Source organism: Dermacentor andersoni, chromosome 4 (assembly GCF_023375885.2).
Source record: "Dermacentor andersoni chromosome 4, qqDerAnde1_hic_scaffold, whole genome shotgun sequence".
NCBI lineage: Eukaryota > Metazoa > Arthropoda > Arachnida > Ixodida > Ixodidae > Dermacentor > Dermacentor andersoni.
The window spans coordinates 22,557,954-22,584,212 of record NC_092817.1 but is presented as its reverse complement, the minus strand read 5'-3'; the positions used below and the strand labels follow the sequence as shown (position 1 = coordinate 22,584,212).

At 46.4% G+C, this 26,259-nt stretch overlaps 2 protein-coding genes across 2 annotated transcripts in view; both read left to right on the top strand.

The window, feature by feature from the left end:
- The first annotated feature begins 5,161 nt into the window (after positions 1-5,161).
- Positions 5,162-16,683, top strand: LOC129386139 (uncharacterized). The gene is made up of 3 exons (XM_055073528.1): positions 5,162-5,526; positions 11,708-11,982; positions 15,952-16,683. Exons 1-3 carry the CDS (start codon positions 5,460-5,462, stop codon positions 16,405-16,407), a joined length of 798 nt encoding a protein of 265 aa, XP_054929503.1. The 5' UTR covers positions 5,162-5,459; the 3' UTR covers positions 16,408-16,683.
- A 4,156-nt stretch (positions 16,684-20,839) lies between these two features.
- The window catches only part of LOC126535845 (uncharacterized), a 50,939-nt gene continuing 45,519 nt past the window's right edge, over positions 20,840-26,259 (top strand). The window contains exons 1-4 of the mRNA XM_050182679.2: positions 20,840-21,106; positions 21,832-22,128; positions 22,948-23,183; positions 25,790-25,890. Of these exons, the coding sequence (XP_050038636.2) occupies positions 21,002-21,106; positions 21,832-22,128; positions 22,948-23,183; positions 25,790-25,890 (739 nt within the window). The 5' untranslated portion in view covers positions 20,840-21,001. The remainder of the gene's footprint in view (positions 21,107-21,831; positions 22,129-22,947; positions 23,184-25,789; positions 25,891-26,259) is intronic.

The following is a 26,259-nucleotide window of genomic DNA, read 5'->3' as shown; positions in this document are numbered from 1 at the left end:
GTGCCTTGAACAGCTCGCATCTCCGCCTTTCACTACCCACATCGTAGGCCAGTCATGTCCTGCCTGTGGTACGGCTTCAGAAAAGGACACTTCTTTCTCTATGGTTCGGCTGCAAGCGATGTTTTGTCAAAACCAGCCGGTTCGAGCACATCGGAGAGCTTTGGCCCGACAGCTGCAACGCTGCGAAAGCGTAAGTCGCGTCGAACACCTGCATGGAAACTCGCACCGTCGCTGTCGCAGATACACCAACTCGACGCACTGCGACCGACCGCGATCAGTGCAACCGACCCCGTTTAGTGAGACAGACGGCGATTCAGTGTTCGAGATAGCCTGCCGCGCTTTTCCAACTGCGATCGTCGCCGAGACCTACGACCAGAACGCAACAGTCAGTGCCGACCCCCAGAGAAGCCGGTTGTGCACTGGACGACTTTCACTCCCAAATCTTGTCGATTATGGAGTTCCATCACTAGCGCGCCTCCACAACCGCCAGAGCTATCTTCGTCAGCCTGGCCGAGTGTAGTGAGGACATAGAGACACACTTGGGCTTGCGCGTTCTTACTGCGGGCGCGAGCAGAGCGTTCTGGCGTACATATACGGCCGGTTGTTTCTTACAAGTGTAAGAAACAACCGGCCGTATATACGCCAGAACGCCTAGAGCCCTGCACAAGCGGCTGTAGCCTGAATTGGTGTTCGTTGTGCTGCGTATGATCCTGTGCTGGGATAGAGTGTGTGGTGTTCGTGACCGGCTGACACCGTGTGTCTGCGCTGCATGCCTTTATTTCTCTTCTTTCTTATCTTTCTACCTCTCCCTCCCCCGTTCCCTAGCGCAGTGTAGCAAACCAAATTTTCCGTTTCGGTTAACCTCCCTGTATTTCTCCTTTGCTCTCTCTCTCTCTCTCTCTCTCTCTCTCTCTCAAATGAGAACCAAGAGGACTAGTCCATTTTTTGCGAACAGCGCCAGTGGGTGTAGCGGGGCAGCGGGTGTAGCATTCGCTTCAGTGATCTCGTAGCACCGACTGGTGACGAGACACGACCGAGGTTTTCAGCAAAGAGCACATTGCGGAACTTGCTGCAAGCGGAAGGCGCTGCACGCATGATGACACCGATTTCAGTATCAAGGTAGATGTTTGGCGCCATCGACCTTTTGCATGGCGCGAATGCCTGACAGCGTGTGCCGAAATGTGTTTCCGAATGAACTATGGTAACTACGGGGGCAAAGTGCTTGTAATATTTGCCTACCAAAACAAATATTGAAACGAAGTTCTATTACAGGAAAAAAAAGGAAAGGAAATGGAAGGGTAACGTTTTTGTTTGCTTAGGCAAAATCACAGCCCTTCTCCTACATACGAGTACATATTGCAGTAGGACTTCGTTTTACTAAGTGTGTTCAAAGTGCTATACAATCTAACAATAGTGTCGATGAAACGTATGGGCTGAGGGATGTCGGCCTGAATCATTACGTTCTGACCAGTTACTGAGTACTGAAATTAGGAAAAGGTATACCGAAAGGAACAAAGGGAGGAGAACGATGAAGGGGTTCAATTCACAGGCTGACTGAATATTGACTGTGCACCGTGCAGCTAACCGTAGCAGCTCGTCAGACGGAAGAGCAAACTGAGTCGAAGCAGCATCCCGCCGGGGGAGAACAGTCAGGAGAACGAGGCCCGTGATTTCGTCTCCAAGGCTACGCGGTGTGTGAACAAAATAACGACTTCCAACGATTCCACCGGTGCCTGAACCGAAATGGAGACCCAACGAGGACACCGCCCACAATAGACGGAAGCGTGTGCACAACCCTCGATGTTAACCGAGCCCGTGATTTCGAGTGATACCCTTAACATTGCAGAGAAACTTATTTAAATTAATATATGCTATACCATGATTTCCAGTCAGACAGGCCACTCAACTGCGCCTTTCGGAAATCATGCCGTCTGAAGGAAGGGCGTCACGCTCGCTAATGTTGTTTTGCGCTATTTGTGCCTTTCCTTTCGAGACACTATCGATGCAGCCTGCGCCGCATGGGCGGAAGTGCGTAAAGTTCGATCCGTTACGGAACATGTCCGCTGGAAGTACTGCTGTCGTGACTCGCTGTGTACCTATTGCATCAGATTTTGGATGTGGTAACAGTAGTACGCGAGTGCATTGACGGAAAAATTGACAGTCACTTTAGCGTGCGCCAAGGAAGGTGAAGGCGAAAGCCTGCACGTTCAAGAGACGTTAATTAAATTACTTGAAAATCTCGTTCGAATGCGTTGTTACTTCCGTCCGTGTCTAACGCCTTTTCTTTGTGTGCGCGTCCTTTGTGTTTCGCTGGCACCCCTTTTTGTTACTTGTTATTACTTGTTTTCTCCCACCAAAGGTTGTGGGTTCAACTCCCACCAAAGGTCGTGAGTTCGAGGGCATGCCTGAATTAACTATATCGCAACTTTGCCTTTTCTTTTATTTGGGGTGAGGGGGTGAGGGGCATGATGAGCGGCATCGGAGCCAGCTGTAGAAGAAGACGACGAACGCGCGAGCAGTGGCACGAGAGCGTGTCTGCGCGAGGCGAGCTCACATGACTTTCTGCATCACACGCCGCGTTTTCCAGGCCATCAGGGGTATGATCCACCTAAATTCTTTCGCCTTAGCGAGGTCCCTATGACGGAAGTACCATTCGCGTCGTCTGCTGACAACCACCATTATTACGACCGATGTACACGCACGTGCTGTACAACAGATGGAATATGGTAAGAACCAGTGTGTCGGAACGGAACGAAAACAAAAACGACAAAAAAAAAACGATATTTTTGGCCCGAACGATAACGTATAACCGAAACGCTATTTATTATTTTGTTTCGGAGGGAAGCCGAAATATTCTTTATCGGTTTTCGGTTCAAGGGGAAAGTCGGCAATCCGAAGCAATCGACGTCAGGCAACGTCAGCATAAGCGCGTTTCTCATGCAGGCGAGCGATAGCCGATCGAGCGCTCCACTAATCGGCATAGTAGCAAAACCCAGGGCTGGCGCGTTGAAGAGCTTATCGTTTCGTCTCCTACGGATACCACGCTTTGTTACCGAAGATTTATCGTCCGTTTATGCTCGTTTAAGTTCGTTTTATCGGAACGGTGGTCTCGCATTTCGGTACACTCGATGACGTGAGTTAAGGCACTGAGTATGATCTCAGAATTCGTAATTCACTTATTGAGGAATATAAATACTATGCCTTTATCCTCACTTTGCTTCGAACATTTTTGCGTGCGAACTAAAACCGTTATGAACCGTTATGGATCGTTATTTCTTTTTTTTTTCACTCCTGAGCAGAACCGGAACGGAACTTTTTTCAGTGGAATGAAACTAAAACCAGAACAAAGAGCATTTCGTTCCGATATCCTGGTAAAAACTATAGGAGCGTTAAGAACATCTTGATGAGGGCTAGTTGTTTCATATCCAGAACTGAGGTCTAACAGCGCGAATAAAAGAAGGACACAAATAAACAAATACTTGTCTGGGCTTTTTGTTTCTTTGTGCCCTTGTTTTATTCGCGCGGTTAAACCTCCGTTCTATATACAGAGGCGTGTTAATATCGGCTATTTAGAATACAAATAGAATAACCTTTTCTATTCGGTTCGAGAATTTATGCCGAATATGTGTTTCTTACGAACATAAGCAACATTATTGGAGTGTCGGGCAGTGGCGTAGCCAGGAATTCTTTTCGGGAAGAAAGGTGATGGGTGTGGGGGAGGACAGCCACTTGACCGGAGACGGAGATGGGGAGTGAGGGAGTGAGGAGTGGAGTTAGGGCTTAGCAGGTGGAATTCTGGTACAACAAAATTTCGGTGGGGCGGGGGCTCGTGTTTTTTGTGTTTGGAGTCTCCTCCTCTCCCCTCAATTCCTGACTACGCCCGTGGTGTCAGGAGAGAGAGACCGACGCAAGCTTCCGAACGATTCTGCTGCTGGACAGCCGCAGATGCTGCAAAGAGGCACCATGTTCCTGAGTGAAAGCATGGAACAACCAACTTTTGTGCAGTAATTTCCTGTCATTCAATAAGAATCAGCCGCTTCTAGGGAGCCCGTGGAATTGCTTTCTCGATTTAGGCAAATTACATTTTTTTTATTCGGTCAATCTCATCCCGCTAGCATCTCTTGAAACAGGTGTGCTATGCTGCAGTATTATGGTTCACTCTTTCAACGCACACAACACCACGCACATGTGATGACTTGCGGTTCTCTTGCTTCATCACTGTAATTGCTATGGCGTACCTACCAGATTAACGAAACTACTTGCTTATGATCTTGAAGCTCCTCAGTTGACTCGATGTCCTGTGCAGTCGGAAAGGGCGGCGTTGCAGTGCGCCGCCAAATACATATGGTCAACTGCATGAATATCAATTAAAACGGGGAAGTAAGCATGAAACGAAGCTTGCTTTCCTCAGCAGTGCATTGCGGCACCTTGCAGTGGACTCTTTCTTATCCTTATCTACTTTGTGGTAAACCCGCGTTGACCTTGCACGTCGAATTCATCAGGCAGTTCTCGGACTAGGTTTTCTGCATACGCATTTACGCATTTGCTGGTCGTCGCATCCTTAAACTGCGTCTGGCTCACATGTCTGGTGCGAGCTGAGCAGACAATGCACACTGGACACCGGCAGTTGCAGCTAGTTTACCCGGTAGCATTGAGTGACTCCAAGAAAGAGCAAAGCGGGTGCTGCATAAGCGATCGGAAGGTCACAGCGTCATTTTTCTCCAGCCATTGTTGGACGTCACAGCTCCGTACGCTCTCCACCGCAACCTTCGCTCGCATTATTGTTCTCGGCTCACCGCATCGTTAAGGCGCGCAACTTATATCCGCTCGTTTTTTACTATCTTTTTTTTTTCCCCTATCGCCCGCGATACATGCAGGGTATACGTGCACCGTGTGCACGGTTCGTAATTCGCCCACATTGGCATCGGCTACTAATTGCTCGCGCGCGAAGGGGCCAATTACGACGAGCTGCCCTACCGCCGAGGGTCGCAACGGTGTGTAGCGCAATCGTGGAGGAAGTCGAGCGACCGGGGAAGGGCGTCAGGCCCGCACGCATCGAAGTCTTGTCGCCCTCTCCCCCCGATGCCAGCGTACACGGCCGTCGCAGCGGGGTTACGCGTCTGTATCCACGCGCTCGGGCGCGCGCGCACGCACAGGTCGGTGGGTTTTCTTCCTGGCGCGGTTCTGCTGGCACGGCCGTCGGCGCCGGCGTACGGCGTCGGTGGCGGCGGGTGCGTCCATATATGCGGAGGCCCCGGTGACGCGTCCCGCGGCGGCCTTGGCGCAACGGCGCGAGCGGGGGCTTTCGAGCGGTTTTGTCGTGGGCGACCGTTTGCGGTGGGCGCGGTGTGTCCCCGCGGACACCGCGCGGCGGCGAAGTGCCTCGCGAAGACGCGCGACCCCGGCCTGGGCGCCCGGAAGGGAAGCACGGCGACGACGAAGACTGCGACGACGCCGCGATGGAGCTCCGCATCGGGCTCGACTACGTGGTGGAGCACCCGGAGTACACCCGCACGCTGGCCACCGGTGAGGGAGACGGGCCACGCGTTCGGCGCGCACGGCCCTGCGCTGTCGTTGAAACGCCTCGAACGGCTGCTCTCGGTCTTACCTACAGGCACTGCTGAGCGCGAAAGATATACTACACCTGGTCTGTACCGCGGCTGCCACCATAGTGGAGTTACCTGGAATAATTTATGCCACAGCTGTATTCTGCTCAGCAGCGGCGTGCAATATTCGCGAAGCTACCGTAAAATGTTAATCTGGGAGAGGAGGAATAATTCATTTCGGAGTGTTTCTTTACGTCTCAACGTTGTACCAACTTTACTATGAGAGATGCCATCAGGACTGTGTTGACCAACTGAGCCGCAAATACTTTTCTTAGCCGCCGCATGCTCAGAAGTCACCGAGGGCTTGTTGGGGCTATGAGTTGCAATGGGCGAATGCCAGGCATTTTGTTTTTATATGTAGTTGTAAAGGTCGCGCACAGCACAGCTCACAATAGAACCGGCACAAAATTATTACTTCGTTATAAAAGTCATTTCGTTGTATAGAGGCGTTAGTTATAGAGGCGCTCGACTGTTCCCGGGTTTACTTTCGAGTGGGGAATCGTATGGGTCAGGCGCACTATACAGGTGCCGACTACGGAAGGCCCTCCCTAAATTTCCCGAAGAAAGCAGAGACAGTTCCCAGTGTTTTAGAATAATTCTACATTGCACCAAGTTTCCATTTAGGAGAAATGGGGGCGTCATCTGTGGAGAAAGTTTAGTGTTTCTGGTCTAATTATGATTGCTGCAAGTAATTACTGAATACTAGAGTTTCCTGCTTTCCAGTAAATAACGAATATGGAAGCTCTCCGGAGCTTTATGATAATAAATGTGTTTTACGAACGGCGCAGAATTTAGCCAGTCGTCTGGGAGAACTATAACTGCCACCGACGACCAAGTTTGCTGAAAAATAGAAACGGGAGGGGGGGTTCGTTGTAGCCAGTACGCGTGCGAAGGTAAATGTGGGTACATAAATTACAACCTTTGTAACGAATTCCTTTATCAAGTGCTCGAAAAAGTTATATCACCGTTATGCACTGTTTCCAAATGTACCGAGAGAACTCTACGTAACACCGCGTTAATATTCGGTAGAAATTGGGGGCCTGTTATGTGCAATGTGCGACAATAAGTTTAATGTTCATGAAATAATTATGTGCTTTGAAAATAATTATTGAACCATTGTTTTCTCTGAGAGACGACCGTGCTGTCTTCGGTGATGTAAACGAGTCACCTTGACGATGTAAGAGATTCTAGTAACGTAAGCAGGAACGCGGGCATAATAAGATAGCGTCCTGTGTTTTTATCAGTGTCTTTTTTGTGACAGTGCTCCTGCTAGCACCACTAAATACCTTACGAGCTCTTCACCGATCGTCTAATTCTAGGAGTGATATTTCCTGCTCTGTGTGCGGTGTTAGCTCCGTAAAGCATGTTGGTTGAAAGAAATGATTGACAGTTCATAATTTCACCTCAATGCACTGTGTAGTTGTTCTCCCTCCCATCAATCAATGTACTAACCTTATAACGCCTGATTCGACGAAGCCGTAATTATTCAGCTCGGTCCTGACGCCAGTGACAAGAACATTTTTTCGCTAACTCGACAACCGTTGTGCAGTGACTCGCGCAGCTGAATGTCAAAATGGCCTGAAAATTAAATTATATTGTGGGAGATTTAACGTCTCGGAAACTGCACACTGCCATTGGTTATGAGAGACGCCGGAGGGGAGTTCCTCGAATAAATTTTTTAGCACCCGGGGTTCTTTAGCGTGCGCCCAAGGCACGGTGCACGAGCGCTTTTGCGTTCCGACTCCATCGAAGCAATAGGTGTTTTTGCAGAGTTCTATGTACGGGGAAAGAGGAAAGTGCTCCAGGGTGACCGCTACACGAATTAACATCCTAAAGTCTCCTTATAGTTCCTGCCAACTAATTTTACTTTCTTTATTCAGTGTGTGTTCTTATTGTCTTATAAAAAATAAAATATTAAATTAATATGATTTCTTCCTCATAAATAAGTTTCTCTGATTGAAAGAGTCGAGCTAACGTCCCATTGCTATAGCTTCTTTTTTTTCTCTGATCGAGAGGCCCACCCAATTCGCTCGACACGCACGACGAGGCGCGACCATGGATCTTGACAGGAGCATCGCGGCGTGTTCAAGGCCAACGTCGAGAGGATTTAACGCCCAGCGCGGTCCTCTCTATACGCTGTGCCACACGGCGAACTTGCGTCACGTCGATGTGCTGCATATTCATGTGTTTAACTCCGAAAACACTCGGAAAGCCCCACAAGCTCGGAGTCACGGTCGCACTCCTACAAAGTTGTGCATCGAGTGCAGGGGTAGTCTAAATCAAATAGTGGTGACTGCGCTATTCAAGCGGTCTTCAGTCTGCCATATTGCCTCGCGATCGGCTCTAGCTAAATATCAAAGGAGGTGAAGGTTTCTAGTTGCTGGCGAAAGCTGCTGTAAACGGTTGGCTCTTTCACTGGAAGCCCGTCGGGCCGACGGAGCGGTACGCATACGTAAAGCCATAGGTCGGCGCACTCAATCATGAGTGCACTCACTCACGCTCACTCGCACTCATTTCAAAGGCGTGAGTGCGAGTGCGAGAGAGTGCCGGTGAGAGTGAATGGAGGTGAGTGCGAGCGTGAGCGGGCGCTTGTGAGTGTGAGTGGAGGTGAGCGTGAACGTGAGTAAGTGCGGGGCCTGGAAAAATTATGGTGAGCGAGTGTGAGTGAGTATTCTACCACACTGCCGACCTATGCGTAAAGCACTCATTCGTATCGATGCGCTTCTTCGTTATTGGAACGAACGTTCACATGTGGTTTGCCAAATTTATTAAAACTCGAGAGCCTCTGGACTTAAAAAACATTTAAAATGTTTCGTAGCAAATTAAGCAAAGAGCTACGGAACGCACGTGATGCTTATTTTCTGCGGATGTTTTCGTCTTGTATGAATGACTCAAAGAAACTATGGAATAGACTAAATGCTCTTATGAATAGAAATCAGAGGAGTGATCCAATTGAACAAATTAGTTTAAACGGTAGATTGTTGGTAAAGGAGGATTTGGCAAACGCCTTCAATGATTATTTTGTACACAGAGACGTTGACCTCAATCATCCCATGCCGCACTATGTGCACATTACTCCAAACGCAAACACAATATTTTTTCAGCCACTCATGCCTTCGGATGTATGTTCTGTATACCTAAGACTCAGAACATCTCGCAGCTTTGATGCCGATGGTCTACAGATTCAACCTATAGAATTTGTTATATATAATATAGCCCCTATTTTGACACATATTTATAATTTGTACATTTCCACAGGCGTATTTCCAGAAAATATGAAGGTTGCTAAGGTAGTAGTATTATTTAAAAAGGGTAATAAATTAGATATGAAGAATTATCGCCCGATCTCGACCTTCTCTGTTTTTTCAAAAGGTCGTGAAAAAATTATTCTAAGCCAGTTGTCTTCATTCTGTGAAAAATAAAAGATAAATTCAAATGCTCAATATGGTCTCCGTAAAAACAGGTCGACTTAATTAGCTCTTCTCGATCAAAAAGAATTTATGTTGCAGAACTTCGAACATAAGCTATCAACAATAGGCATATTTGTCGACTTTACACAGGCGTTTGATCATATCATTCACAACATTTTATTCTACAAACTAGAGAAATATGGGATTAGAGGCATTCCACTTCAATTATTAAAATATTATCTTAATAACAGACACCAGTTTGTTTCTGTAGGCCACAATACATAGGTAACCAAAGAAATATTTTGTGGCGTCCCACAGGGTAGCATTTTGGGCCCGTGGCTATTTAACTTATATGCTAACGAGATTACTTCCATCTGCGAAAAGGCAAAATTTACAATTTACGCAGGTGACACAGGTGTTTTCATCTCGTCCGGTTCTTGCACTAATTTAATTACTATGGCAAATGACTTCTTGTGCAGCCTATCCTATTGGTCCACTGAGAACTGTTTAAAAGTAAATACGGCGAAAACAAAAGCCCTAATTTTTCATACCAAAGGCATGAGTCTTCTTCCTCCAGGTCTAACATTAGCGTATAGACCCACAAATATTGAATTTGCTATTTCTGCAAAGGTAGTAGGGGTACATTTCACAAGTACTATGCAATGGGACGACCATGTAAGCTTTGTACTCCAAAAACTTAGCCGCATAACAGGTTTTTTAAATCGCTGCAGATATACTTTACCCATCTCTGTAAAATTATTAATTTATAATGCCTTATTTGTGTCTCACATACATTATGGGCATCTTGTATGGGGCACCACAACTGAATGTAACTTGAGTAAATTATTTCGTATGCAGAAGAAAATAATACGTGTCATCGCTAATGTACCGTTTGCCGCCCATACTGAAAACCTGTTCAAGAAATACAACATTGCTACAGCCCATAACATATATAACTGCAGACAATTACGTGAGTATTACTTTAATACCAAACGTAACAATACTTTACTTGTAGAACTTGTAAATTTATCCGTCAATTCATACCGTTATTGAACTCGTACACCTGAAGTATGGAAGGTTCCGCGCTCTAGAACTAACTACGGTTGTCAAATGTTGTGTAACAACCTTCCAAGATTACTGAATTCATATGACAGAGCAAGCTACAATTTACAGGATTTATCGCTGTCAGAATTTAAAACTCTATTGCTTTCACCTCTTTAGAGCGCGTTTGTTAATGATTGATAATGTATGTTATGTTCTTTTTTTTTCTATGTTACCAAGTGTATGTCATTTAATTATTTCAATGCCGCAGTGTGTTTTGCATTGTTATTAATTGTGGAAATATTTCACTGTTTTTCATATATAGTATAACTGCAGTGCTTTATGGCCACTATATAAATGTAATTTATATGGCGCTTGCTTGATGTGTTACCCCGTACAGCCATATTGTACCCAAGGGGGTGAGGTTACCTCAAGCCGCGTCTGTGCGGCTTTTTTCCATCATCCACCTCCATTTACCACTCCTCTGTACATGTGTGTGTGTGTGTGTGTGTGTGTATGTGTGTGTGTAAATGGAAACCAATAAAGCAAAATCATGCCAATCAAATTGTTATCTATAAAGAGTGTTCATATTTACTCGCGCGCAGCCAAATCTCCTACCGAATACAATGAATGCAAGCACTAAATAGAAGACGGCACACAAGGAAATTAATTTCAGTGAGTGACAACATTCAATCAATCGCAAAATTTGCCTTCGCCGCAGACAATACTACTCTACAACTGAAATAGGTGGCCATAGAAAAAAGCTGCACCTACGCAGTTTGACTTATACTCCAGCCATCCGTTGAGTGGCAATAAACGAAGATTATATGCACAACCAACAAATTACTGAAGGTCCGGGGTTCTTGTATTAGGAACTTTTTCACACATTCGCAAGTATGGTTCATTAGCATATTTGCAGGTGTGCTACCACTAGCACAAAAACGCGATATATTAATGGGTTTCAGCGCACACGAGATTTTTCCAAATTATGAGACGTCACCTGCAATTGTTCAAGTAAAGACTGAGCGCGAACAGTGCGCGTTGACACTTAGATGTGCGTGGCGCCTGGGAACCACGCCTATATTTTTTTTAATCTTGTAGAACGCACCAAGTGCGCGCAAGTACGAAATAAATATTTTTAAAAAAAATTGATACGCCGCTATTAGCATGGTAAAATGCCTTGTGAGAACGCTAGCTTTACAATTAGGATAACGAGTTTATTGCAGCTATAGTGGTTTCCTCTAAGGTGGACCAGATTTGCGAATTGAAATGGTGAATCGCGTCCAATGTGCTTGTGCCGGATTCTATAGGTTATGGAACGCGAAAGAGTTGCGAATGAAAGATTAATTAAATTGTGAGGTTTAACGTCCAGAAAATGGCACAGAGGGACACGTTATAGTGCGCAGGACTCTGGATTAATTTTGACCACCTGGGCTTCTTCAACGTGAATCTAAAACTAAGGGGAGGAGCGTTTTTTGCACTCCGCCTCCATCGAAATACGGCCGCCGAGGCCGGGGGGTCGTAACGCCACAGCCGCTGGGCTGTCGCGGCAAGTGCGAACGAGATATCTACCACTTCGTCTCGGCTCAGTGCATTGCCTTTAGCGTCCCTCGAACAGCAGCAGCCTGATCGAGCCACGACCTGTCGCAGCGGCCGCGTCCGGCAACAGCGACCTGCGGCGCCAGGTGTGGGAGCTTCTGGTGGCGCTGTGCGGGCGCGGCGGCGAAGGCACCCGGCGGGCGCTGTCCACGCTCGACCAGCTGGCCACGCTGCGCGCCCAGCGCACCCGGCTGGCCGCCCTCGCGCTGGCCATCTCGCGCGGCACCGACGACGAGGCGTCGCCGCTGCTGGCGCTCGCCAACAAGGCGCTCAGCGGACGCGACAGAGCCAGGCTGCGCGCCGAGCTCAGGGCCCGAGGGTCGCAGGTGAGAACTGATCGAGCGTGCATCTCGCCCCCTTCCCCGCCTTCCCTTACTTAGCCTCTCGTGTGAAAGTAAAGAAACGGACAGGTGGGCGAGAGAAGCTCCCTCAAGCATAGCTACTACGAACTCAAAGCAGTTTATGCCTGCTAGTTACAGCGTATCTTGATCTTTCTTTTTTTTTTTGCAGTTTCCTTGCATCTTTATATTCATTGTACCTGTATAATATAACGCTCGCTCTACCGCAGACGTTACAAGTCTAGGCCACGCATTATAATGTAATGATTTGTACTTCTTTTTTTCATTTCGCACAATTTTGTTCCACGCTATTCTATATGATGGCTTACACCTCGCGTGCTTATGTTCCATCTAAATATATTTTGCATTCTGTTCTTCCTGTTACGAAATTACTTTTTGTAACTGTTCCTTGCCTCCCGCAATGCTCCGATGAAAACAAAAAAATAGCCAAAGCTACAGAAACCTTCTGCCTGCCTACCCACGCCCATGGAAGCCCACTCCCTTCGATCCCTTGCCATAGAAAGTGGCTTAATAGAAAAGGGGTCTTAATTAAAACGGAAAGATAAATAATAAACACAGAATGACATTTTAAAGAGAGAACGAGAACATAAAGACAATGAGACGGAGCGCTGCCTACAAGATATCCGGCGGATAAGAGAGGTGAGTTCAGAATGCAAACAGGAACACTGATCATAAAAGCCTTCGCGCGTTCAGCCCCGTTTTCCTGGAACAATACTCATTAAACATATCGTCCCTAAGTCAACAACCACATGCCCCATTGCGCCATAAAACCTTATATATCATCAACAACCACATCAAATGTAGTTCAGACGTATTTTCGCGACTCTATCTCATGTTGCGAGATGGCACGACTCATGCTATAATTACACTTGGCGGGGGGGGGGGGGGGGGGGGCATCGAGCGGTGACATGACATAGATAAGACGAAAGTAAGGCGAAATTAAGTCCTTTGTGGGTTCCGCAATAATTGGTACTCGTTGGTACTCGATCGTTCTTGCAGACAGTTATTGCGTTGGAACGGCACTGCTAGTTGCGACCGCTTGTTACAATGCTCTATTGTCGGGCCTACGTGCAAGATGCATTACAAATTGCTGTCGTAGGCAGGCGATACGCCGACTCTGCGATTCGAACGCTGGCATAAAAAAAAACTGAAAGAAAGAAAGAAATGAGGAAGAAAAACTTGAGGAACAATAGACACCTAGAAAAATAGTCTGGCTGATAGTTGATAAAATAACGCGGTTCACTGTCACTTCCGATAAACTGTGTTCTCAAGTGGAAACGAACCATGATGTCATTATTTAGCCTGCATTAACAAAAGATCTTTTGATTATGACTTTTCATTTTAATTGGCCCGTTCGCGTTCACCCTTCCAGGATGCACTTCAGCCCTATGGCTTCACTTGCAAATGCAGAGAAAACATCTTTGACATGTCAATATAAAAATATACACGAATAAAAAAAAGAGACGGCAGGGTACCGTCAGTCCCACTACGAGGAATGTGACACTTCATGGCATTTCGACGCCCTCTGCAAAATTTGTAAGCAAAAAGGTACGCTGGACCATATAATATGGGAGTGTGCTGGCTCCCTAGGGGCCAAGGAAAACATTGACAGTAGAGAAGCCTGGGAGGCCTTGCTCCAGAGCGAGGCTGAAGACGACCAGCGTCGAGCAATCCGCCTGGCCGCTGAGGCCGTGAAGACTCACTGTCCTCAACGCGCGGGGACTGCTTCGTCCTCCCCCCCTACCTACGTGTAGGTTAAGAGGCGGGCACCCCAGCTCGGTGGAACAATAAAGTTTTCAATCAATCAATCAATCAATCAATCAATCAATCAATCAATCAATCAATCAATCAATCAATCAATCAATCAATCAATCAATCAATCAATCAATCAATCAATCAATCAATCAATCAATCAATCAATCAATGTGCCTTTTCCCCTTCTAATTGCTAATGATTGCCTCTAGTTTGGCTGCGAAATGCTAAGTAGCTCAAAAGTTTCACTTCACCAGTCATCATCTTTCATTCATTTAACAATTTAACATTGAGGAGAAGACGGCGAGATAGTGTACTTGTCAATCAATCAATCAATCAATCAATCAATAAATCAATCAATCAATCAATCAATCAATCAATCAATCAATCAATCAATCAATCAATCAATCAATCAATCAATCAATCAATAAATAAATAAATCATACTTTGCAAAGAACCAAAAATATTCGTGTTTACAATTCGTGTTAGTATTTACGTTTACGATGGGAATGTGTAGCCCCCCTATATGCTAGTTAACCCAAAATATGCATGGTATGGTACAACTTTATTAAAAGAGGGATGGCTCATCGGCCTATTAAGGGTAATGGAGTTGGGGAATTGGGAAATGAGGACAAGGCCCGCCACCCGAGGAATGCTTCCCCCACACGCTTGCACCATAAAATGCCACCGCGTGGGGCTGAGTAATTTCTCTGTGAGGTACCGTGGTGCGTAAACTTAATTTGGCAGGCGTCTCCAGCAGGTGACACGCAAAATTCCGCAAGCAGGCTTCGCCGCACAGTTACCTCATACATGGCCTGCATGGCGGTGCTCGTGCTCCGGGCACACAGGAACGGGCTCGCAAGTGCTTCATTGTCGCCCTCGTTTATTTTTGCGCCCGCGCCCAAGATTGCTCGCTTCCTTGAGGGCGAGATCAAACATGTTGGTGGTAACGCTTCTGCCACGTGGAGAAGCCTTCTTTAAGGTGCTGCAAGAGCGATTACGACACTTATTCGATTGTTTGCAAAGCCTGTGATATACCTGCCCGGCTCCGAAGAAGAAATGCGTGGCGCTTGTAATGGACTGTTACGAACACAATGTTTATCGACTCAGACAGGCACGTATACTTACGTATATAGCAGTTGTCTCAAACTCATACCACGCGCCGATGCGCAAACACTCTGCACTGGGTACACTGTGGCGCGTTCTGGGTTAAGTGCAATCGAACATGGATTAGATAAAATGACAGTGCATGCGTGTAGCTCGATAAGGGCCATGCGGGCCGCATACAAATTTTCTTCGCAGAGCGCGATTGCATGCGGGCAGTTTGTTTGAGGCCCTTTAACTGCAAGACTATCTAGGCGGGCAGTACTTGTACATATAATTGCGAAATATAACAATAGAAACAGCTATTGAAAGTGAGCTAGTTTAATTCAATTGAATTCGGTGCGCTTTATTTATCGGATATCTCTGGCTGGCTACCTGGGCTTGAAAGTTTTAGAAACACCTTGACGGAGGCCCACATAGCCGCTACAAGGCAGATAAAACAAAAGCAGCATGTAAGATACAGTAGTGAGCAGTGCATAACAATATGTACAATATCACAAAAGAAAAAAAGCAGTATTTACACTATAAAAAAACTTGAGAATAACAGGACAGAATAGTCACCTGAAACTCCTCGTGCATGCATGCCTTAGTTGCCAAGCACAAGACGAAAGTTAGAGGACTGACAACGGAACTGGCTCGTGATTCATCGTGGTGTCTGAACATCGGGATAAATATGCACCAACTATACCAAATTTCAGTCTTTCATCCGAAAAACCTAAAAACAGCAGGAATAGTGATATCAACTATATCTTTCATCCTGTAATACGGGGGTTATTGCGCTATAAACACACGCACAACAGAAGTAGAAGTGGACTCAAGTGGGAAAAAAATAAATAAAAGCTGGGCGCAGTCCTGTCCACTTCTACATCTCTTGTCCGTGTGTTTATAGTGCAGTTAACTCCCGTATTACAAGATGAACTTCCACCAACTAGCCCAAATTGCCGCTCTACAACTATATCTTTCACTAAACTTAACATAAGAAAAGCAGCTAAAGATTACAAAAAAAAAAAAAAACAGAAAAGTAAAAGCAAAACAAGAAAGCAATATCATGAAATTTCTGTGTTGGTGCTTCTCGCACAGGTTCCTGCGGGCCTGACGTCTCCTCCTCCCGAAGAAAGCGGATGGCCGTCGGGTACGTCAGGTCGGCCGGAGACGTTGCAGCAGGCCTGGACGGCCCTCTCGACGAGGGCCTCCGGCAGCGGCAAACGCGAGGCGTACCTGCTGCGCGCCCTGCAGCGGCTTCTGGCCGACGACGCCTGGGACACACCCGTGCGACAGACCAAACACAGCCAGACCAGCCTCGAGGCCCTGGACCGGTGCGGGACGGGATCCGCAGCCGCGGCTGCCGCGCCCGCGAAGAGCGTCGCCACGACAGCTGCTGTGACGCAGACCACCGCAGCAGCGACTGTCGCAGCTTCCGCGCCGGCCGGCGACAGCGGTGGAAGCAACAGGAGGTGCTGCAGCTGCCGCTGCCACGAGCCAAAGCCCGCGGAGATTAAGGCAAGAAAACCAGAGGCTGAACCGTTGAATATCTGACAGCACTCGCGCTTGGGATGGTGGTGACGATTTCGCCTAAGGCTGTAAATCCGTTCACCTACTGAGTCGTTTGGACGTCTCGAAGCTAGACCTTTGTTACAGGGAAGTCGTAACGAGAAGCTCCGAAATTATTTTATCCACTTTCGCTGTCACTCCCTCTTCACTTGTGCGCGTAAAGCTTCCGGAAGTACATAAGCAACAAGCTCAGCCTGTCAAACCTACTACGTAAGGCGACAGTTAGTGTGTGCCGCCATCTCACGTATCCATGGTGTTCTTGCGTTCTGTCCCGATAGATGTTCAGCCCGGGGCTTCGAATCAAATCAGGGACACTGTGCTCGACAGCAGGACAGCAGCGTGGTTTGTCGACAGTGCGGTGTTACGTGAGAGGAGAAGAAAAGAGGTTATTTTCCCGTTTCGTAAGCTGCTGCTTGACGAATAGCTTTTTTAGATAAGCCATTGCTTTAATGCACGAAACGGCAGCTTTTCTCGTTCACTCGTCCGCACCAACACTATCACAGGAGCGAAATTCATCAGTCATTATGCCATGTACCACTGTATGCAAACGTACTGCCAGTACGTTCGCAGTAGCTAGTCTTTTACCTTTTCGTCGCCGAATTTTTGTGAACCCGTATGACAGAGAGAGAGAGAGAGAGAGAGAGAGAGAGAGAGAGAGAGAGAGAGAGGTCATAAGGGAAAGACAGGGAGGTTAACCAGGCTGAGTCTGGTAGGCTACCCTGCACTGGGGAAGGGGGAAATGGTATTGAAAGAGGAGATGGAAGGGAGAAATTCACGCTTTGCACAGTTACACAGACAAGCGTTCATCGCTGAGTTGGTCACAGGCGGTCATACAAATTGGTGTATTTCAAAAAACGCAGCAGCGCCTTTGTATACTTGCACATAGCAGATGCACGAGGCCACGGGCCCAAGGTGTACCGTGCTGTAAAAGCCCTAATGGAGAAACAAGAAATTAAATAGATTTCATACTCTTTGCCGATTCCAGCATAGTGCAGGATGTTAAAGTGTTAGGTAAAGTAAAGGGCAGTGATCATAGGTGAATGAGGTCTAGGATTTCTCTCAAGCTGAAGAGAGAAAGGGCAGGATTAGTGAAGAATAAACAGGCCAACCCAGACGCAGTAAGGGTAAAAGCAGATGAATTCAGGCTGGTGCTCGCAAACAAATATGCAGCTTTAGAACAGGAAGGTGAAGATAACATACAGGTAATGAGTGAAACTGTAACTATAGGCTGATTTCCGAAGCAGCAATTGAAGTGAGAGAGAAGGCATCAAGGCAACCAGTAAGCAAAGTCTCCCAAGTAACAAGGGATCGCATAGAGAAACGACAAAACATGAAAGTGTCTAACTTGAGAGATCAGACAGAATTCGCTGGACTGTTAAAGCTCATAAAGAATTAGAACGTAGGAAAAATGGAGTAAACAGTAAAAAATGGTCGCAGCGTAAAATCAGTGAGAAGAAAACTTGGCAATAGGATAGGGCAAGATGTATTCAGAGAAAAATAAGCAGTGTAATGGCATCATCAATTTCGATGATATAGTAAAAGAAGCAGATTATATACTGACTTGTACAATACCCAGAGCAGTCACGCAACTTTCATTCGAAATAGTGATGAAAAGGATACAAAGGCTCCTTCTATAATTAGCGATGAAGTTGAAAAGGCCTTGCAAGACATGTCCCGGGAAAACACGGCAGACTAAGGTGGAGTAACAACCGATTTAATTGAAGATGGAGGAGATATTATTCCTGAAAAGCTTGCTGTATTTTATACGCAGTGCCTCACGACTTCAGGAGTACCAGACAGCTGGATGAATGCCAACGCTATACTAATCCAGAAGAAGGTTCCCTTGCTTTCAGTATTGTATAGATAATTTACGATAATTTCCAAGATACTATCCAATTGAATCACGGCAACACTTCAATCAACCAAGAGAACAAACTGGCTTCAGGAAGATATATTATCAACGAACCACGTTCATGTCAACAATCATGTAATTAAGAAATCTCCGGAGTACAATCTACCTCTCTATGTGGCTTTCATAAATTATGAAAAGGCATTTGATTCAGTAGGGATACCAGAAGTCATGGAGGTCAGGACGTAATCAAGAAGTAGATAAGACATACCTAAATATCTTGGGAAATATGTACAAAGATTCCACAGCTGCCTTGCTTCTCCACAAGAAAAGCAAAAAAAAAATATATAAAGACATTGGTATGACAAGGAGACACAACCTTTACAATGCTATTCACTGCATGCTTAGAATAAGTATTCAAGCTATTAGACTGGGAAGGCTTAGAAGTGAGGATCAATGGCGAATAGCTCAAGAACCTTCGGTTCGCGGGTGACATGGCCATGTTCAGCAACACATGGGGATTAATTGCAACAAATGATTGGGACCTTCACCGGGAAAATATAAGAGTAGGGTTGAAGACTGATATGCAGAAGATAAAAATACGCAATAGTCTCGCGCAAGAAAACAAAAATTCAGGAATTCAAGATCGCCAGTCAGCCTCTATAAAGAGCCTGCAGGAGTACGCTTATCTAGGTCAATTACTCACAGGGGACCCCGGTCATGAGAAGGAAAATTACTGAAAAATAAAAATTGGTTGGAGTGTATACGGCAGGCATTACCAAATCCTGACTGCGAGCTAACTACTGTCGCTGAAAGTGTACAATCATTGCATTCTACTTGTGCTAACATTGGAGGCAGGAACTTGGAAGCTAACAAAGAAGCTCGAAAGCAAGTTAAGGAGCGCGCAAATAGCGATGGAACGAAAAATGTTAGACCTAACGTTAACAGACAGGAAGAGAGCACTGTGAATCAGGTAGAAAACGGGGACAGCCGATATTCTAGTTTACATTAAGAGAAAAAATATGGAGCTGGGCAAGCCATGCAATGCGTAGGACAGATAACCGGTGGACCATTAGAGAAGCAAGGTTTGGGTGCGGGCTAGTTGGTAGTCCATTGTTTCAAACATCACTTACAGCGCATACAGGGACAAGGGACCAAAAGAACGACAAATACAAGCGCCCTGACCATTAGAGTTACAGAATGCGTGCCAAGGGAAGGGAAGCGCAGCCACGGACGAATGAAAATCAGGCGGGGTGATAAAATTAGGAAATTTGCAGGCGCAAGTTGGAATCAGCTAGTGCAAGACAGGGGAGATTAGAGACCGCTGGGACAGGTCTTCGTCCTGCAGTGGACATAAAAATAGGCTGATGATTATGATGTACCTTCTACCGCACTCTAGCGTGCAGCAGTTTTCTTGCGTTCAGCCGTTTTTTCTTGCGTGCATAATTCATAGGTGTACCTACGCACTGTTTGTAATGGACTTTTCGCTCCTACAATTAGCAAATATAATAGGCTATATCAAGTGTTCCGGAAGAACCATAAGTTATTGCCCAAAGAAACGTCCAATGATAAAGCATAATCACCTCGCAGATTTCGAAACAGTGGAAACTCTTGTAAGAGGTTTTGCCGTTTGTTCGTCACAGGTGTCATTTTACGTGTCTTCAGCATGTCCGTTTAACATATGACGAGAACGAATGACGAAGCTCTTATCTCTTTATATCTATCATTCTGTTGCCTCCGCTCCTTTTTCGTGTGTAGGGTGGCACGTGTGTAGGGTGGCAGACCGAATGTTTTTCCGTCTAACATCGCTGCCTTCCTCCCTCCATACTCTGTGTCTCTCTGTTTATTCAAGATTTAGTAGTCAGGATACCAAATTTGGTCTGCGTACGATTTATGCTCCTAAGTGCCACTACAATGCCTATATTAAGCAAGAAACATACGCCAGTGACCACGCTTTCAGATACAAGACGTACAGTACTTAGACCACGGACCAGCTACGCCTGCGCGTCCCGCCATATACACTTGAGCTTTGCTGTCCTCTTTCTAACCCCTAGCTCCCAACTCCTGTGTAGGGTACTATAGCAAACCGGAAACTAATATCTGGTTAAATTCCCTGCCTATCCTTTTCATCTATCTCCCTCTTTCGTGCTGGACACAGGCTCCGATTAAATACTGCAATTGGCATTGGATATACATGACTGTACGTTTTCTGCGAGGGTTGTGTGTGTGGTGTGCACCATTTCACACGTCCTCGCATTCACCCGTGGTAGCATGCCAGGCGAGTCACTATGGAAACCTCTCTAAGTTTCATCAACTGCAGACTTTCTCACTCTTTGCTGCAAGAGATGCTCTTTAAGCTTATGTTAGTAGTGTGACAAGCTTTGGGTCCATGCATTTGCTAATTCCGAATTGCTCGATTTTGCTGTGAATTGAGTTATATATATGCAGGTAACCTAATTTCATTGTATTTTGACTACTTCCCGTTGTGTAACATTTTTACCCTTATAAAAAGCCTCCCGGCAGTTCTTTAACGTCGGGACCTCTTACCGTATCGCGTTTTTGTTTTCATGCCCGAATGGTGTACAATGACCCAAATAAACTGGCCACTCCCAACGGCAGGCGCCAGCGGCGGCACCAGCGGTCACCTTCGCACCGCCGTCTGGTCCGAGCCCGTCGGGGGCGCCTCCTCCGCCACCGCCGCCACCGCTGCCGGCTGCACCGCCGCCTCCGATGGCGCCTCCGCCGTCGGAACCGGCGCCGTGCCTGGTGCAGTCGTGGCCGCAACCGGGAAGCAAGATGCGCACGCTCAACTGGAACAAGATACCCGCGCACAAGGTGCGTATCTCCGCATGGCCGTCTACCCTCGGCAACTACTTGCCAAAGGGTAACGCCGTCGATTCGGAACACGCGAAATGAGAAACAAGCTCCCTTGCTCGAGGGTCGGGACGGATACGTACTTTGGTCTTCGAGCTAACTCATTCCTGCGAGTATAGGTACTCGCAGGAAAGAAGCTGTGTCTGTGTATGGACAGAGACAACGGCATAGAGCGAGGGTTGCGTAGTTGCGCGAGGATTTGTGACTGACTACGCCTGTATCTTGCGTAAGGTTGTATGTATATACCTGATAAAATAGGTGCTCGCTATGCGATATACTGATTGGGACAAGTCTTTGTACATTTGAAGTAGCATAGCATGCTCGAATTCGTGTCATTGCTTTCTCCTATGTTCTGTTTACTCGAAGTTTTAAACGTATTCTCTTTCTATCTCGCTCTCCCTTTCTTTCTACTGTTTCGTCAATGCATTCTTCGCAAGCAATTGTTGCCTCGCATTGCCTTTCCATTGCCCTTTATTTAGCACAATATGTTGTTTTGCTTGGCACGTCATAATTTAAACGCATTAGCAGTGCCGTGTTTTGAAGCATATAAATCTGGATTTAGGGGACTGCCGTGTCCTCATTCTGTACCCAGTTCTGCTTCACTCAGTTCCCCAGTGGAAACATGAAAGCGATCAGAAGGCAAACATGCCGTACTCAGCTTTCTGCGATCTCCTGTATGACTGCAGGTGCTTGCCGGCGGCCGCAAGAGCCTGTGGCGGCGCATTGCCGAAAGCCACACCGGAGGCGAGTCACCGCTGGACTTCGCGCACCTCGAGGGCCTCTTCTGCCAGCACCAGCCGTCGCAGCCGGCTACTTCGGCACACGCCACGGGCTCTCTCGGAGGCGGCCTCAGCTCTGGCGGGGCAGGCGGCGGAGCGGGCAGCGGCAGCGAAGCGGGCGGTCGCGGTCCACGTGACCCTGCGTCCGGCCGTTCGGGAGACGAGGCACCACTCAGGATACTCGACGCACAGAGGAGCCTGCAGGTCGGCACCAGGGGATAGATTCTCAGTCAAGGGTCACACGATGAACCTGTCTTAGGTTTATTATTGACACGATGTAACCCGCGAGTTGGTGCACTGAAGTGCGAACACTCAACTGGGCCGACATAGTAAGTCTGACCAAAATACGCGACCATCTTTAATAAATTACGCTTTACTCCGTTATTACATCGCCATGAATGCCTGGAAGAGGCCGGAGAGGAAACATAGGCTTCGGGTGTGGCACTTTGCTCGATGAAGGGTCCTCAGGTAACCACACCTGGAAGAATGCACAGCGCAAATGATAGTTTGTGCTAGGTACCGATAGGGGGATACTCCGTTGCAAGCGTCATCCTCCCCGCTGTAGCGCCGTCTCTTCCTGGGCCCTGTAACGCTGTCTCGAGCGGAATTTTTGTCACTTATCCCCGTAACCATGTCCCTGCTCTGCGAGCGTAAAACATGAATAAACTTTGCCACCTGTGTTCCCGCAACGCCGTGCTTTCGTTTACTGAACTGTGTAAGCAGCTAATTAATCGATCGACTGACTCTTAAGATGGCTCATCGTCGTGGTTGTTTTGTAGTTATGTCGTCCTGCCGGCTAGGTACAAGGTCACTGGTTCTATTACTGGCCGCTGCGGTCGCATTGCGATGCACACGAAAGCACAAAAAAATAATCCGCTTCTATACTTAGATTTAGATGCTCGTTAAGGTATCCAAGCGGGTCAGAATTAACCCGCAGACCCTTTTACCACGGCATCGCTCGCAGCCTATGCGTTGTTCCGGGACGTTAAACTGCGGGATTTTATTATTTCGACTCTTCACCAGGTGGGCATCTTCCTGAAGCAACTACGCGGCCAGGCGGACGAGGCGCAGCTCCTCGAGATTCTTGGCCGCGGAGGAGCCGGCGGGGACAGCCTGGGTGCCGAGAAGCTGCGCGCGCTGCAGGCACTGCTGCCGGCGCCCGAGTCGGCGACCGCGCTCGAGACGGCGCTCCTCGAGCGGGAGCCGGGACAGCTGGCGCCGCCCGAGGCCTTCCTCGCGAGGATCTTGCGCCTCCCAGAGTGAGCAGAGCACGCAGCCGTCCGCGCTTTTCTTTCTGCGGAGTGAGCTTCACGCTAGGCAGTCACACGAAGTTTCCCTGAACAGTGAACACCAATAACCGGCTCGCTAAACACCAGCAACCGGCTCCAGCTGGTAACATCACCGACTGGCTGATTGGTGTAGGTTGGATAGCTGGACGAGTCAGTAAGGTGGCATAACTATAGTTGCATAATTAGTTGCGGACGTAGACAGAGAGAAGAACATAATACGACCGCCTATTGGGGAAGGGAGAAGGGAATAGAAATTTCAAGCTGAGTCCTTTCAGTTATGTCTGTATTCATGTGGCGTTCTAACCAAGTGAGCGATCACAACGTGTGCACAACGTGTGCCTAGTAATGCAGCTGCATCTGGGGGTGTACGAACGGTGCAAGGAAAAGCCTTACGGAATGTCACGTGGCATTGAAGCGGAATGCTAGCAACGGGATATGAGGGTATGAGGGCGTATCAGCTGACAGCGGGTCATTAAGCGGGGACCTGCCACGTATCCGTTCTTCCAAGTATTTTCTTTTTTTCAGTTCAACGTGACCTTTTACGGATATTTAGCGAAAGATAAAAGCATGACATGACTGTGGTTGAGCGCAGCACACTCACCCAAATGAAAGCGCATCGTGCCTACCTTTCTTCGCGCCAGCAATGCTCCATGATCCCCAGCTAGCTCGACTGCGGTGTGCTAAGTTTTGTTGGTTCTACTTCTGTCGGTGCTTCTACTGTTGGTGCTTCACTGCAGCTTCAACGGTAGAGAGGGACGGATAAAACAAAATTATGTAGCTTTGAGCGTTTCGCATCCTGAAGACAACCGTTATAGGAATGTACCTTAATATCAAGGGGAGATTAGATAGATAGATAGATAGATAGATAGATAGATAGATAGATAGATAGATAGATAGATAGATAGATAGATAGATAGATAGATAGATAGATAGATAGATAGATAGATAGATAGATAGATAGATAGATAGATAGATAGATAGATAGATAGATAGATAGATAGATAGATAGATAGATAGATAGATAGATAGATAGATAGATAGATAGATAGATAGATAGATAGATAGATAGATAGATAGATAGATAGATAGATAGATAGATAGATAGATAGATAGATAGATAGATAGATAGATAGATAGATAGATAGATAGATAGATAGATAGATAGATAGATAGATAGATAGATAGATAGATAGATAGATAGATAGATAGATAGATAGATAGATAGATAGATAGATAGATAGATAGATAGATAGATAGATAGATAGATAGATAGATAGATAGATAGATAGATAGATAGATAGATAGATAGATAGATAGATAGATAGATAGATAGATAGATAGATAGATAGATAGATAGATAGATAGATAGATAGATAGATAGATAGATAGATAGATAGATAGATAGATAGATAGATAGATAGATAGATAGATAGATAGATAGATAGATAGATAGATAGATAGATAGATAGATAGATAGATAGATGCTCCCGTTTCTCCATCAAATTGCTTGGACTGTCGACGGCTTGCATATATTGCGATGGTGACATCTGCTAACTGGATAATCTCGGAATATGTCAGTACTTATCAACCACTTTTGGGAAGTACAGCAATAAGTGTAAAGGAAAAATCTTTCATCTGCTTTGGTTCTGATCACGACCTTATAGTTTTTGGGACAACGAAAACTCGACATTTTTGTTAGTACCGTCGTACAGAAGCTGTTTGTGTCTGACTGTGGTGTCGTGGCACATTATCTCGGGCGTCCAAATGTTCGCTGATTATGGTAACAGATACGACTATAATCCAACTTCACGTGATAATTAAATAAAGACTCAGACAGTTGTTCTTCGCCAATGGTGTCTCGATGAATGATAGGCTAGTCAGCATTTCAAGTACTTGCGGAAGCGCGAATTGTCAATAGAAAAGGTCGCCTCAGGAAACTTGGAAAGTGCTGGCGCATTACTGCCGTGTACAATGGGGGTGAGAGAGATTAACTTTAATGAGATAGAGGCGGAAAATTCGGCGTACATTGCGTTTTACTACCAATACAGGAGGGCAAAAGTATGCCGACGGACGCAAGCGCCACACAGATCCGTAAACTAATTTGGGCCTTTTGCATCGCTGATCATCTCGGCATATTTTAGGACAGTGGTGCGGGCCATTTCAATCAATCAATCAATCAATCAATCAATCAATCAATCAATCAATCAATCAATCAATCAATCAATCAATCAATCAATCAATCAATCAATCAATCAATCAATCAATCAATCAATCAATCAATCAATCAATCAATCAATCAATCATAGAAATAAATAAATAATTAACTACGAGTAAATAACTAAGTGGCACTTACGGTAGAAGTCAGTAAGGCAGCACCTGTGGGCCTACATAGAAGCGACGGTGTATAGGAAGTTTAGGAGACATAAAAGCTGTCCTTTACTATATATATGCGGATTGCTAGGCTAAAGAGAACTGTCTTGCATAAGAAATTTGGTAAATTCTTAAACGGTGAATACCCTCATGACTATTCCTGTTAATCTTCTCTTCGTTTTTTCTCGCGTGTTTATCGTCTTTAGCTATCGACTACGCGTGGAAAGCCTGCTTCTCCAAGAAGAACTCCCCACGATCGTCGCCTCACTCGAGACATCCATGACTTGCCTGAGAAATGCTGCCAAAGGTGAGGTATCCCCCTTGTTCTATTGGTTCTTTTACGGGCGTTTTCTCCTCAGAAATGTATGTACCGCAATACTTAACCCTGTTATCAATAAACTGGTGTCCGTTAACATAGTTAACATATGATTACATATCTCCCAGTGAGGTCAACTGTAACTGAAATTACACTGAACGGATCAATGTTTTTCTGTCAGCCCCTGCGAGCTCTCTATCTTGCAATGAGAAGGCACCTAGAAAAGATCGGCTGAAGAAAGTCGGCGGGATGTACATAAGAAGTGTCCGCAGAAACACAGCGTAGGAGAACGTTCTTGAGTGCGCGGCTGTAGATTAAGGTCAGCGAGCCAAAATAATCTTAAGCATTCAGTGACCTGGC